Genomic DNA, 11754 nt, shown 5'->3' on the forward strand with positions numbered 1-11754 from the left:
TAACGTACTCCAAGTGAGATGATTCATCGCGTGTTGTTCGAAGGGTCTAGACGGGGTTGTTCAAGGTCACGATCCTGGTTACTCGGTGGGGAACGTCACGCGTGGCTTCTGGCCCCGGGTCTTCATCCATGACCACATCCTTTTGTCCGTCTTTTTTGTTTTGTTTTGTTTCGTTTTGTTTCCTTTCGTTGAAGCATTGAAGCATTACCCAGCTAGGATGTAATATAGGGGGTAGCAATATAGGATATCAATAGTGCTTACCTACCTAAGGTACTGTTACGGAGGCGTAGTAGTAATATTTGGGTTGGAATATTGGAAATCCCTTACTTGGAGTTTCATTTGCGAAAAAAAAAGTGCCTGATCGACCAATTTACGTGTAGGACGCGTATATACATAATATCACAATCACAAAAAGGAAAAAAACGCAAGTATTTCGTATCGCGATAGGACAAGAAGTCGGACTTAGGTCCAGAACTTTTGTTGTCTGTTTGGATTGGTTAAATGGGTTGAGTAATCTCCTCTGTCTCTCTACTGCATTCCTACTCCTGAATGTTAAAAATAAACCAAAAAATTTCCTGCTACGCCGGATTTCGCCAAGTTGCTTTAGCTGGATATATCTCTCATTCCCACCCCTTGTTTCTCTTAGGTAGCATCGCAGGTTGCAGAACGCAAGAGGCGCAGACGTCAATAATACGCCCGAACGACCGTTGCTCGTTGGTGGGGATGGGCCCCCATGGGATAATGCGACGATATGTGCTGCTACCGTAGATAGGTGGTAGTATGGGATCGAATGCGAGCTGTATTGCAACGGCCCTATTCGGCACTTCTCAGGCTCCGCCCACTTCAATTCAACGTACAGTTTCTCTCCTTTTTTTCGACCTTTCAAAGCGGAGCGAATGGAATGCGTGATTTTTGAGATGTCTCGTCCCTTGCGAATGTGATAATTAAACAAGTGGAGAGATGAGAAGTATTGGCACGCCGCTATTCCTCGTGGACCTTTGTTATTGTCTCATCGTCTACCCATCCGAAGGTAAGACACGTACACCATGCCCATGATCACGACCCTCCCTTGACTCGGACCAGGCGGCATGACTTAAGAAAGAATATGTGGGTATCAAAATATGAACATATCAGATTCAGAAGAGCTGAGCGCGGTTCCTTCGCACGGGCGTGGTAAGGAGGAGCCGGGCAGAACGACGGTTGCGAAGTTAGTAAAACCCCCCATGGTAGTAAAACGGGGACGAGAGCGAAGCGTGTCGAAGAATAGGTAATAAGAGTTAGAAAAGAAGAAAAAAAAATGAACAGAAGGATTATGAGTTAATGCACAGCTTTAGGTAGTTTTGCCCTGTCGCCTTTCCCAATGCCCTCTCTTTCATGCAGAAAATATGTATGTAAATGCGTTTCGAGGCGAGATTAAAACCTCGTAAAATTAGAAAATAATAAAACCCCCAAGAATTGAAAAAAAGATTATTGCCCCCGTTTTCCTCTAGAGAACTCCCTACGACGGCAACGCCAGTAGCGAGAAGTGGCCGCCAACTACCGGCCGCGCTGTGAACTGGAGGCCGCTGGGGTAGTCTCCTGACACTGCATCGTATAAATCCGTCAGCGCCATGTTGGTCGGCGTGCTGTCGATCCAGCCTGCGATTAGTTTTATAAATGTGTCCCTGGTGTCAGAGCTTGCGATAGCTGCGCACCACATCATCCAGTCCGTCTTCGTGTAAGTGTGGCGCGTGTCGAGAGGAATACCATACTCGAGGGCTACCGTCGGGTAGAAATTAGACTGCATGTCGTATACGGATTGCGGTACGAAGTCCCCAAAGTTAAGTAGAGAGTTAGAGTATAAGTTGTAGAGTAATCCATGCGAGTCATTGTCTCCATAGCTTAGAGTTGCATGAGGCGGGTCGGCCGCCGTGTTTAGTCCGAAGCCCTGCCATTGCGAGATGTAAGATGTCGACGTGTTGAGATACGAGCTTGCATCATCGGTGTTACCCGTCAGGCTGGAAATCTCGGACATGGCTCGTAGTCCAATAATACCCTTTATCGCTAAGTTCGTCTGGTTAGCTAGCGAGCCCGCAAAGTCATCCGTCGAGATCTGGTCTGCGGGAATCAACGCCTCGTCGACCAGATAGCCAGCCCACTGCTTTAGGATGGGGTAGTGCTGAGTGAGGTAGTCATTGTCGCCCGTCTTTTGCGCGTACGCTAGAGTCATGATGATCATGTTGCCGCACTCTTCCAGCGGCATGGGCTCGTCAGAGCCGTCGGGGTAACCCTTAGCAACGGGGAAGGTTCCGAGATCGTGAATGGCGTTAGTGTTGGGGTAGTGGCCGTTCTCCTGGTTCAGGTACAGCGGCTCCAGCATGTACTTGAGGATGGCGGGGTTCATGTATAAGATCAGCGGCATGGCGGGGAAGATGACGTCCACAGTCTGAATGTCACTGTTGGAGCTGATCTCCTTGAGGAATACAAGGGGATCCGAGTCCGTCCCGGTGAATTGCAGAGCGCCGAAAGTCTGCCTGACACTTAGACTAGTCAAGGTCAAATAATTTTGTCCTGCCGCAGCTATCGAATCCGAAGCCACCTGGTTATCCAGATCTGTAGCTATGCTTGAGGACTCCTCATAATCGTTATAAAACCAGGTCATCTATAGATCACTGTTAGGCCGGATGTCCACTCATACGGACCGAGCGATAAAAACTTACAGCATCGATATCAGAGCCGAAATAACTGTTCCACAAGGCAGGGTAAGTCGTGAGGTTACTTCCCTCGCCGAGCAGGTTAATTGCACCGTCCTGGGTCATACCAATCGAGTACAACGTCGAAACAGCGTCGGACCCGACTGAACCAAGGTCATTGGCGAAACCGAAAACCGGCCTGTGGGTGGAATGAGCGTGCATGAACAAGGCAAATTAATTTCGGTTAGTGGGTTTCATAGCGACCTACCAATTGTTCGTTACGGCTCTGTAATTGGAGTCCTTTGTGTTTGGAAGAACACCATTGTCAATAAACGCGCCTCTCACAACAGTATCCTCGCCACTCTGCCATGTAAGCTATGTAATTACGTTAGTTTTGCTCAAAAGAAATGCCATTTTGCCGACTTACACCGTCGACGTCCTTGGTCGACCAGAACCAGGTACCCCAATTGGGCTGCTGGTTCGTCTCGGAAATAGGTTCTTGGTCCTGACGGGCAAATTGATGGTATGCGACTCCATCGGCTGAGTTATGATCCCACTCGATGATGGCATTCAAATCACCGGAAGCCCATTCTGTGAGAGGGTGAGTACAACGAATCAATCACGAGATAGGGATTCGCGTAACCTACCTGCTGAGACGTCCGCGTACAATTGAACATCGTGGCTGGCGCCGTCCAATGAGCTAACGGCAACTTCGAGGTAAGAGAAGACTAGAGATTGTCGTTTTAAGTCGTTTGGCGTCACGGGTGTTAAAAACGTGATGTTCATCTCAACTTTTCCGCCCACGCTCATCACGAATGAGCTTCGTGTCGATGTGTAAGAGAATTCAGTCTGGTTCACCGTGTCTGCACCGGGCGGTGCGCCCAGCCAGTTGTATGCCGTTCCATCTACGCGGATGAAGCCTGCCCAGCCCGTGACTTGCTGGCTATGTAACATTGTCAGCTCGTCAAATTGATCACTTCTCAGGAGAACGACAAATAACCAACCTCCAGAACACCGGCCACTGGCCGGCAAGATAGCCTCCGTCCCCACCATCACTGCCGACGTCTAACCACGAGTTAAGGTACGGCCCTTTGACAGCTAAGGGGATAGCAGGTGGTCTTGCAGGACTAAAGCTTGACGCGGCATGGACTAAGCTACTGCCAAAGGCCACCCCGGCCACCAGCGCACTTCTGAGCCCCATCACGGATGATGAAGTATAAATGAAGTGAACTAGAAGTTTGAAGAGCTCGAGAAGGTTGGAAGGGGAGGGGTGTATAAGGGACGATGGAATGGATAAGCTCCGATGTTTCGGAAACTTAAAGGGCACAGTCGATGGTATGAGGGCGGGATAAACATGGAAGAGGCATGACGAAAGGGGTGGAGGAGGTCGGGACGAGGGTAGATATTTGAATAAGATTCCGAGTCACCTACATATCTTTGTACAAACTATGCAAGCCAATCTAGGATCTCAGCGCGTATAGGCTAGCAAGATCAGATGGGTCGACGAATGAGGAAGGTTTCGCAACCGTGTGGAAGTACAATGCGGACAGGGTGATGGGGAGGGGGGGCTTAAGCACAGGAAGGCTAGGGATAGAAAGAAAAGAGAGAAAAGAAAGTAGTCATGGGACTGAGCGTACGCTGAGAGGCATGATCAGGTCACCACCTAGGCTGTGTGTGCTCTTATTCTTTCACTCTTGGCCTACCTCACATAAAAACTACGTTGTGTCTAGCTTGGGATACAGGTGTAGTCATATTTGCTAACGGTATGATCTTTGAGAGAGGCATGAAGCTATTGGGGGTTCGGCCTTTGTGACGACAATACTAGCCGTTGGCATCAGGAAACTATCCTGCAGGTCACGAGCCAAGGGGTCCGAGGTCTAGCACAAAGGGTACCTGGCACGCGGAAAACCAGGTAGTTGGAATAATAAAAAGACCGTATGTAGGAAACAGGGATATTAACCAGCACCGTAAAGCATACTGTATAAACTCAGGTAAAAACTTGGGAAAAGCTGTGACGAGAACGGGAAATCAGGTTACCGCGGAATGGGATTCTGTGGAGAGAAGTCCTGTTTACCTTGTCTTGCTTGTCGTCGAATTAGCCCGGAATGTGCCGGTAGGGCAACAGGTCTCACCCGCATGAGGAAGGAGATCTGCGAGTCATCAAAAGACATGTTGAGGGCAGCACATTGGATGGATGACATGCATCATCGTGAACGGACCCCATCAGCCGTCTAGAGCCGTCGATTTTCTGCGGGTGGACTAGATGAGCTTCTCAATAGGGGATGGTGAATCCATCAGGTCGGGGAAGGGTTTGTATAGATCGTGAACTCGATGTCGAGCAATTTTGCCTGCAGATCTGATATCTTTGCAAGCCATTGTGAATCCTCACCTCCTCGTATTCGAGCACGAAAATGTGAAAATGTTAAGCATGTTTAAAGATACCCGGGTAGGACTGAGGGAAGACAAATGTGTGTTACGCCGCCACGTCAAGCTACGGTGCTGCCACGATGCAGGTCCGGGAAGCTTATTGATGCTAGAAAACCATTAACTTCAATGGTCTCTCGAACATCAGAGCGTAGGTTCTGCTATTCTTCGATGCTGTTTCCTATTCGGGATGGTCGTAATTGTCAAATCGGCTAGTTTGGGTTTTTCGAGATGAACGGACATGGTTCATTAGGTTCGCTTTGGCTCAAAAATAACAAGCCGTTCCTTGTATCCGCTCAGCTAAGTCCGCCAAGGAGAGACATGCATAGTGTTGTCTAGTGTTCCTCGAGAGTTACGGCTCAGAAAAACTTCTTCATCGCGTAGCTGCATCTTCCCGGCCAAGTAAGCTCACATGTGTATTTTGACATCGCGCGGTCGGGGTAACGTGGGCCGGAGCTTTCAACTACCTGAGCGTGGTGCCTCGGCAGCTCGAGGCTACGGCGCTTCGCAACCAGCTAAGTCAAGGACGAACGAAAGTAGCTGCCGCTATTCCCGGCTTTCAAGCCTCCTTCGGACGGGAAGTCTCCAAGTCTGGGGAAACTAACAAGCTTAACTTGGCACGGGACAGTGTCATTAACAAATCTCTATACCGTGTTATGCCTCCCCTCTAATTGGCTAATATGAGATCTCGTGTCTTGCGTTTGGAGTTGTTTACGATCTTTGTTGTCACTTGAGCTGATGGGGACTCCGTGGCCCCTTACGTCAATGATAATTGGCTGCTTGGATATTGCATCACGCAAAAGAAAAGGGATCGATAGTCGGTGTAGTTAGGTACTCGAGCAACCCAAGACGTCAATGATCGAATACTAGAGGCAATAGACCACCCTACCGGTATAATCTCCTCCCCTTGGGTCTTTGTGGAGGAAAGCCTAGTAAATTTCTGGTAAATTTCTTTCAAGATCTTGCGAACCCCAACCCAGCTAGCGTGTGGGGGGATCGACGGCCGAGACAAAGAGAGTCAGACCTTTATAATGGTGGTTTCCTGAATAACGCTTTAGTAATAGACATCTTCTGCTGTGGCCTCGCAACTAGGTAGTCGCTGGTGACAACGGGCCGTTCTGTCAATTTTCATGTTAGACCTAGGCAGTGTTCGTTACCGCCACTTCGTAACACCGCGTCGTTGTCGGGTCGCACATAGTCCGTGAGGAACTGAAGGAACCTGCTTACAACGCACGCGCCTGCGAATAAAATCGATTGCACACATCCGGCGGTGACGCATTGGCTGGCTAGGGTGGTGAGCGCGGGGGAAGAGAGGACTAGGACTGTAAGACTGTGACCTTTACCCCAAGCACCCCCCAAGTAACCTCACGTGCCCGAAGATCCAGCAATCTTATTTTCACCTCTGCAGGCTTTCCCGCTAGCGTAGGAACTTCTCCAGCTCACGATAATCCGGGGATAACGTCAATATCTTCCGGAAAAGGTGGGTTAGGTACCGCACATGAGGTGAAAAAAATCGTTTTTACAGGCCGATCATGGGATCCTAGCGTCGCATTGGCGCCGCGCGTCCAAGCATTTTCATGATCCATCCTACCATCGCTCTTGCTGGGCCACGGCCAGGCCTTTCGCGTGAAATTTCCGCCGATTACACGCCGTTCTGTTGGGCTGCCTTATGTTCCTTCCTGCCCGTGCAAGAGTTGCCAGGCCTAGCCGCCAAGGTCGCTTCGGGATGACGGAGAGGACCTAACTGTCGGTAAGAGTCTAGGCGACCCGCTGCCCTACCCTTGAGGAGCTACTATTATATGCCGTGCTACCCCGCAATCTAATCACGCATGAGGCTAGGTCCGAATGTTAGGGTTGCCCGCAGCTTTATATGCATTTTCTAGCTGGCCTCGTGGCTCCCTTCCAAGACTGAGCTGTCAGCAAGGCGTGGCCGATCGTGTATGGTTCAAATTGCACCTGAGGGTATGAGGTCATCATCGCGTCCTTGACTGATGTGCATCTTACACCGCGGCGGTAACATTGCAAATCTGTTGATGAACCAGCCTCAAGCCATGAACGGCGCATATAGGTGCCGATAGAAAGTTCGAATCTCACACATCTACCAGGCCTGCCCCTTTCGCCCGAGTGCGAGGTCCTAGCCGGTTACAGCCAAGGTGTCAGCCACCAATTTGTACCGGCCTGAGCGCGAGAAGCTAGAAGTTGTCCATATATCCTCTGAGGACCTGCCACTTTGGGATACCTCATGTTGGAGTAGTAGAATATCGACATCGGCTGTTGTACAAGATAAAGTGATGTCTTATAGGGGCGCTGGAGGTAATGTTCACATGACTAATCATCCTAATATGAAGTCAGGTACACCAGTGTTTCTGTTACTGTCTCCTTAGACTCTCATCAGGTGAGGTATATAGTTCTTGTTAAAGAATTGAATTTGGATCGATTTGTGCTCTTGATCGTGACGGACAAGGTCTTATTCTAGCAGTGTTGAGGAGTGTTGGATTCTCGGATTTCGGGCTCTCCAAACGAGATCAGACGCCGCTGAGCAGTTGAGACAGACGTAGACTATTTGATAGTATGAATTTAGGTAGCTTTGCAGCATGTCGACTTACATATTGCGTAGTAATAAGTACGAGACAGAGTCGGCAATGCATTGTACCTACATTGCATTTGCATTAAAATTGAACAGACCGTGGGGGTTGGCACATCAAGTCGCTTGCACTCGCGGGCCTTAATCTTGATCTTACTGCCGGGAAATCCTCGCGCCGCAGGCAAATAATGAACGTGTTGTGATTCTAGGAAAAGAAGGATCTATGACGAATCCTTAATGCTTATAGATATGTCTGGCGAGTGGAACATCCCAGGCTTTGTCATTCTAAACTGAAATGGGCCGAATAGAGCTTGGTGGAAGGTGTAAATGAACCGAGGAACATGCTGCACGGTTCGAACTTTCAGTTTCCAGAGCTGAATTGAGAAGTATAGGCGCTGTGCTTCGTTGCGTGTATGGTTGCACACCGAATGCCATGCAGCATGTCTGTGATCGTATTGTGTTTATGGAATAGGATTTTCGCTCTTTTGTCCATAAGTCCCGATTGATAGAATATTTCGGCAGCGCAACGCCTGGGTGCTGAGGCGTAATACTAATCGTCCACAATTCCGGAGCGTTGATATTCTCCGAAGAACCGTGCTACGCTATAGTGTAGTTGAGTGTCCCCGGTGTCAGTGTATACCTAGGTATATTGGTACCCGTCCAACTGCGTACGAACAGGGTTGAGTGTAGTAGCCCACTTCCGAGTTGCAGTTAGCCCAATGCCGAAAGCCTCATCATATCGAGATGCAACGTGCCACAGAATTGGTAGGATTCGAACCCAACCTTATATGTACTTAGCTGTGTCATATAAGCTCATGGATAGCTTGAATAAAGGGTATGTAGCAAGAGGCTCGGCTGCATGGACGAGATCATCAGGGCGAAAGCGCGGATAAGTTCCGGACGGGAAGGTCGCAGGTACCTAAACCTCAAATAGTAAGTAAACACCATAACCACAAGTGTGGTTATCACACTGTGCAGGTTATAATATGATAGGAGGCCTTGTTACTTGCATTTGGCTGCTGCTTGTTCGGCGACTCGTCTACCTTCTGTATCCGCTCTCGGCACCTAGGTACTTCGACAATGGTAGTTGAATCTGGATTGCCATAGCTAGACATGAAGCAACCGAGCTCTCGAAAACACAGCGTCGAAGTTTCAATTAGGGTCGTCATACGGACTCTCCATATTGATCATATTACAGCGGCAGCTGCATAGAGGCCATGCCTTTCAGGCTCGAGATTTTGTACCAAGCGTGCCGGTGATTTGAGTACCTAGTGCCATGTATTATTCCCTGAATGCAAGTGTCATCATTGTGATGTATACAGACAGCCGCAAATAAGATCAGAGGGTAATTTCGTAAAGGGATACGGGGTGGCTTGGCTTGGCTTATGTAGGAGGTCTTGAACGCATGTTAGTGAGCCAATGTAATTGCGACTATCAAATTTGGAGATGGTTGATTGAACGGCTGTTCTTGAGAATTATGAAGATCTTATTTAAAATAAACAAACATGGTAGAACAAGTTAAGTTGTATATATAAAACGATGTCATTGAAGGGGTTTAAAAGAAAATGTTATATACACAAATTTAAACTTGAGTTTAACCTTAAATGATCGGAGATAAGTAAAAGTGGAAACATCTACATATTTTCATTAATTTATCGGGGCAAATATTCAAATAATCGGATAATATATATGTATGCACGGATGCGTTAGAATTTTTATTTTGGGAGTGGAGCATGAACACCACTCCACCCAAATCTATGTGGATAGATTTTAAGGGATAGCCCGAATATGGTTAAACCGATCGTCCTTCATAAGACGTATTGGCGATCGGATAACTCATGAGATTGGACTGGTGTCTTCTAAAATACATTTCCATCACGTTTAACCAGGTGGCTGTACACAAGTCTCGTGGGCATCGGGTACCATTTCCGTGACGTTATATAAGTACAATTCCGTGGTCTATCACCACAAAGATTCCGATTCCGATCCCGTTTCGTTTTCCTTGGGTTCGATTACTTTCCATTTCGATCCGGAATATTGGTTCTTTAGAAAAGCTGAGCAAAGAACGCCTGTTGCCACGCTAACGTTGAGGCTGTCCACAACAGAAGAACTGAATTGGTTTGGAATCGACACCTCGAAATCTGCTAAACGCCGCGTGTCTTTTGAGAGTCCTTCGCCCTCGCTCCCGACTACTAGAATCGTGGGGGTAGTCGACAATGGATCGTACATCTCCAATCTGTCTAGCGTAAGATGTTGACCTCCCCTAGGCCGATCAGTCGGCGCTACGGCAGCATAGACAGCCCAATCTTCTGCTTTAGAACTGGTCAGGAAATCAAGGATAGAATCGACAGAGAATAGCTTGATACGTTCGGAAGCACCAGCTGACGCCTTCGAGGCTATAGAGTTCAAAGTGGCTGAGTAGCCTTTGGTGATCCCGACAGCATCGACACCTAAGAATGCTGCTGTCCGTAAGATAGAACCCAAATTTCCTGGATCTTGTATTCGGTCCAATAATAGAACGAATGGATTCCTATTGGGCGGGAGATTGCACTTGATGAAATTGTCGGTTCCGTTGATTTGAGCTTCTTCGACAGATTGATGACCTAGCGTGACAAGGAATCCTTTCTCCTCCTCTGAGAATGAGCCTAGGTGCTTGACCGGCAGCTGAGGTAACGGAGACGCTTCGAGAACACAGCCATTGTGTGGTCGACCCTCACTCATCTTATCCATCCTCCGTAATCCATGAGAATCTATTACTTCTACGACAGGAATACCGGCTGTCTTCGCCTTTCTTTGAAGGCCAATGTTCAGAGTGTCGTCTTGACGATTCTCACCAAAATAGAGATAGAGTTTATAAAGTTTTCGTGTCGTTTGCTTCAGTGCAGGTTCAACTACAGACCTGCCATATAGAAACTGAGATGCTGCGGTGGTACGAGGAATGCGGATAGGGCCTTTATCGTGATCTTTCAATTCAATCTGGCCAACTGCCTGCCCTCTTGAAGGCTGATAATTGCGCTCTTCCTTTTCCCCTTGGTCTTCTCGACTAGCCCATCTATTATGAGTTGGCCTATCTGGGCTCCTCATCCTAATCGAATCTCTTTTCTCAAAGGACTTGCCAAATGGCTTATCGAATGGCTGGTCAAAATTCCTGTCGGGTGCTGATTTAGCGAAATCTCTCTGCTCATATGGCTTGTTAAACTTCTTGTCGAACGTTGACTTAGTTGAGTCTCTCCCGCTAAACGTGCTCGGGGCCTCAGGAGAACGGGAAGGGCGCGACGATGACCATGGTCTCTCTCGTTGTTGTGATTGCCCCGTCCGAGGAGAATCAGCAGGGCGCGACAGTGACCATGGTTTCTCTCGTTCTCTGGACTGTCTCGTCCGAGAAGAGTTACGAACCGTTCGGCTATCTCTCGCGTTCGAAAAGGATGATGGCCGCGATGATCGCGCCGAGCCCCCATGAAAATCTTTCATGAATTGATCGGGTGACATCCTGTCACTCCCTCCTCCGGCGGACCATTTCCCCCCTGGCTTCGTGGCGGCTTTTAGCTGGTACACTAGACTCTTCTTTCCAAAAGGTTCATCTGGGTCATGGAAACGTGCCTTTCTCGACTTTGGTCCTGGTCCGTCGTATGTGATATCTTTTTTGCCCTTTGTGATTTTGAAATCTGGTCGCTTCGGGGGATTCCTTGACCCTACAGACCTCGAGGAAAACGGATCGAAACCCTGGGGTCTAGATTTCTCTGATTTGCGCAGTCCGCGATGGATTGCGGAGAGGGAAGAAGACCTAGAGAGAACATTGACAGGTGTGAGTGAAACCTGGCTTCTAAGTAATATATGAGGTCTACTTCGTAAACACGAAGAATTGAAGGAAATCATCGCATATTCTAGCCATTGACTAGAGAGAAGTATGAGAAAACTTCTAGTCGAATATAAACGATGGCAAATATATTTAAAGCTAAGGAAATTTTCTGAGTCTCTAAGTAGATATTTACGTTATATCGGGGCGCTAGGGCTTATCGATTATCTTATCCAAGACCCTTGTTGTCTTGGCACTACACTACGTGATGAAATAGC

General features: G+C 48.2%; 2 protein-coding genes across 2 annotated transcripts; both read right to left on the bottom strand.

Moving 5' to 3' along the window:
• Positions 1-974: 974 nt before the first annotated feature.
• Positions 975-4049, bottom strand: F4807DRAFT_324007 (glutaminase A). Its single transcript, XM_047995187.1, has 6 exons — positions 3677-4049; positions 3320-3615; positions 3100-3263; positions 2941-3047; positions 2700-2871; positions 975-2641 (listed from the first exon to the last, which is right to left on the bottom strand). The coding sequence occupies exons 1-6, from the start codon at positions 3871-3873 to the stop codon at positions 1499-1501; spliced, it is 2079 nt and encodes a 692-aa protein (XP_047849189.1). The 5' UTR covers positions 3874-4049; the 3' UTR covers positions 975-1498.
• A 5233-nt stretch (positions 4050-9282) lies between these two features.
• Positions 9283-11616, bottom strand: F4807DRAFT_446274 (uncharacterized protein). The gene has a single exon (XM_047999805.1). The coding sequence runs from the start codon at positions 11554-11556 to the stop codon at positions 9643-9645; it is 1914 nt and encodes a 637-aa protein (XP_047849190.1). The 5' UTR covers positions 11557-11616; the 3' UTR covers positions 9283-9642.
• Positions 11617-11754: the final 138 nt, after the last annotated feature.

This window comes from Annulohypoxylon truncatum (assembly GCF_022578515.1).
Source record: "Annulohypoxylon truncatum strain CBS 140777 unplaced genomic scaffold F4807scaffold_53, whole genome shotgun sequence".
Classification (NCBI taxonomy): Eukaryota; Fungi; Ascomycota; class Sordariomycetes; order Xylariales; family Hypoxylaceae; genus Annulohypoxylon; species Annulohypoxylon truncatum.

Coding starts and splice junctions, on each gene's coding strand:
- F4807DRAFT_324007 (XM_047995187.1), bottom strand. CDS start 3,873: ATGGGGCTCAGAAGTGCGCTGGTGGCCGGGGTGGCCTTTGGCAGTAGC. Junction 3,616..3,676: donor CAGTGGCCGGTGTTCTGGAG/GTTGGTTATTTG, acceptor AATGTTACATAG/CCAGCAAGTCACGGGCTGGG. Junction 3,048..3,099: donor CGACCAAGGACGTCGACGGT/GTAAGTCGGCAA, acceptor GTAATTACATAG/CTTACATGGCAGAGTGGCGA.
- F4807DRAFT_446274 (XM_047999805.1), bottom strand. CDS start 11,556: ATGATTTCCTTCAATTCTTCGTGTTTACGAAGTAGACCTCATATATTA.